Here is a 2,500-nt window from a genome sequence, read left to right as displayed (position 1 = left end):
ATGAAGACGACGACAGCGAGGAGGAGCGGCGCCCCAGCCCGGGCGCCCGGCTGGAGAAAGACCAGCGCCGGCGACGACGCAGGAGGACCGACGAGGACGACGAAGACGAGGACGAGGATGACGAGGAGGAGGAGGACAGCGAGGGCCAGGACCTAGACGGAGAGGAGGACGAGGACATGGAGGGTCTGGAGGAGGACGACGACGAGGAGGACGAGGAGGACGAGGACGAGGAGAACCGCTGGGACTCGGACCCCGAGCCGCCGGTGCTGCTGGTGTCGGACCCGAGCGACGACCCGCTGGGCGGCTCCTCCTACCTGACGGTGACGCTGCAGCACCCGCCGCGCGCCCGCCGAGGCTCCGCCTCCATCCTGCCCAAGCTGGAGGCCGCCATGGCGACCAGGACGCCGCAGGGCTTCGTCCAGCGCAAGACGCTCCACAAGAACGCCCGCCACAAGAACGGCGCCCTCGGCCTCCTCGCCCCCGGCGGCGGCAACAACAACGGACTGGCCCCGCCTCCTCCTCCGCCCCGAGGGGGGGGCCGGCCCCTGCGTAACCGCGGCAACCCCCACGGCGGCGGCGAGCGTGAGCGGGACACGGCGTCTCCCTCCTCCTCCTCCTCGCCCTCGTCCTCCCCCACGCCGCCGCCCCCCCCGCGGCCCCCCCTCGCTGCTGTCGCTGCCCTCCTTCCAGGACGTGGGGAACGGCGGTGGGGGGGAGAAGGAGGTGTGGGTGTCCGTGTTCCGCTACCTGGACCGCACACAGCTGTACGCCTGCATGACTGTCTGCAAGGCCTGGTACAAGTGGTGGGTCTCTCTCTCTCTCTCTCTCTCTGTCACACACACACACACACACACACACACACACACACACACACACACACAGACAGCAGTGTTTCCCATACCATTGCCTTGGAGGCCCCGCCCCTCCTGAAAGACCCCAAAAATAGCGGACTTTCTTTCCAGCTGTTCAGCATTCACACATTTTCTGCAGGAAGTGACATTTTTTCTAGTAATATGTCCTTGTGTTCTATGAAAACACTGTTGATACCATGTACCGTAACATGCCCGCCTACACACACACACACACACACACACACACACACCACGCACGCACGCACGCACACAGGCTATAGCCCACATACAGAACATGTTGGTTGGATGTCTGGTGGTTGTCCATCTCATTGACCTGTCCTGCTCCTTCTCTCCCTCCCCCTCCTTCTCTCCCTCTCCCTCCCCCTCCTCCTCTCCCTCCCTCCTCCCTGTAGGAGTTGTGACAAGCGTCTGTGGGCTCGTGTGAACGTGACGTCGTGTCGTCGGCTGAGTGACCAGGCCGTGGCCGGCATCATCAAACGTCAGCCCACCTCTCTGGACCTGTCCTGGACCCCCCTGTCCAACAAACAGCTCCGATGTCTCATCCACAGTCTGCCTGGTACACACACACACACACACACACACACACACCTCTCTGGACCTGTCCTGGACCCCCCTGTCCAGCGAACAGCTCCGATGTCTCATCCACAGTCTGCCTGATACACACACACACGCTCACCCCCTCCCCTGTGTGTGTGTGTGTGTGTGTGTGTGTGTGTGCAGGTGTGCGGGAGCTGGTGCTGGTGGGCTGCTCTCGCTGGTGTGTGTCTGCGCTGGCCTCTCCCAGCCTGCCCTGCCTGCGCCTGCTGGACCTGCGCTGGGCCGCCGGCATCACCGACACACAGATACGAGACCTCATCACCCCTCCGGGTCAGTATGACTTCACCTGCCTGTCTGGCTGTGTCTGTCTGGCTGGCTGGCTGGCTGGCTGTCTGGCTGGCTGTGTGTGTCTGTCTGTCTGGCTGTGTCTGTCTGTCTGGCTGGCTGGCTGGCTGTCTGGCTGGCTGTGTGTGTCTGTCTGTCTGTCTGTGTCTGTCTGGCTGGCTGGCTGGCTGTCTGGCTGGCTGTGTGTGTCTGTCTGGCTGGCTGGCTGGCTGGCTGTCTGTGTCTGTCTGGCTGGCTGGCTGGCTGGCTGGCTGTCTGTCTGGCTGTGTGTGTCTGTCTGTCTGGCTGTGTCTGTCTGGCTGGCTGGCTGGCTGGCTGGCTGGCTGGCTGTCTGTGTCTGTCTGTCTGTCTGTCTGGCTGTCTGTCTGTCTGTCTGTCTGTGTCTGTCTGTGTCTGTCTGTGTCTGTCTGTCTGTGTGCGCCTGTCTGTGTGTGTGCGCCTGTCTGTGTGTGTTTGTGCCTATCTGTGTGTGTGTGTGTGTGTGTGTGTGCCTGTCTGTGTGTGTGTGTGTGTGTGTGTGTGTGCCTGTCTGTGTGTGTGTGTGTGTGTGTGTGTGTCTGGGCTGTACCTGACTCTGAATTTTGTCTGGGATCAGATTCACCTGTTGAAACCAGAGAGTGGATGAGTCAGGCTTGGTCCCCTCGTCCGGTGTTCTAGGCTGAGGGGAGAGTGGATGAGTCAGGCTTGGTCCCCTCGTCCGGTGTTCTAGGCTGAGGGGAGAGTGGATGAGTCAAGCTTGGTCCCCT

At 62.1% G+C, this 2,500-nt stretch overlaps 1 protein-coding gene across 1 annotated transcript in view; it reads left to right on the top strand.

Moving 5' to 3' along the window:
* Positions 1 to 2,500, top strand: part of kdm2aa (lysine (K)-specific demethylase 2Aa) — a 30,019-nt gene that overhangs the window by 21,264 nt on the left and 6,255 nt on the right. The window contains 4 exon segments of the mRNA XM_084454731.1: positions 1 to 646; positions 648 to 803; positions 1,265 to 1,428; positions 1,593 to 1,739. The exon segment at positions 1 to 646 is cut by the window's left edge and continues 424 nt beyond it. Coding sequence (XP_084310857.1) covers positions 1 to 646; positions 648 to 803; positions 1,265 to 1,428; positions 1,593 to 1,739 — 1,113 coding nt within the window.

This window comes from Borostomias antarcticus (assembly GCF_949987555.1).
Source record: "Borostomias antarcticus genome assembly, chromosome: 20".
NCBI classification, from domain to species: Eukaryota; Metazoa; Chordata; class Actinopteri; order Stomiiformes; family Stomiidae; genus Borostomias; species Borostomias antarcticus.
The sequence above is the reverse complement of the archived record's forward strand: the minus strand, read 5'-3'. Positions and strand labels throughout refer to the sequence as shown.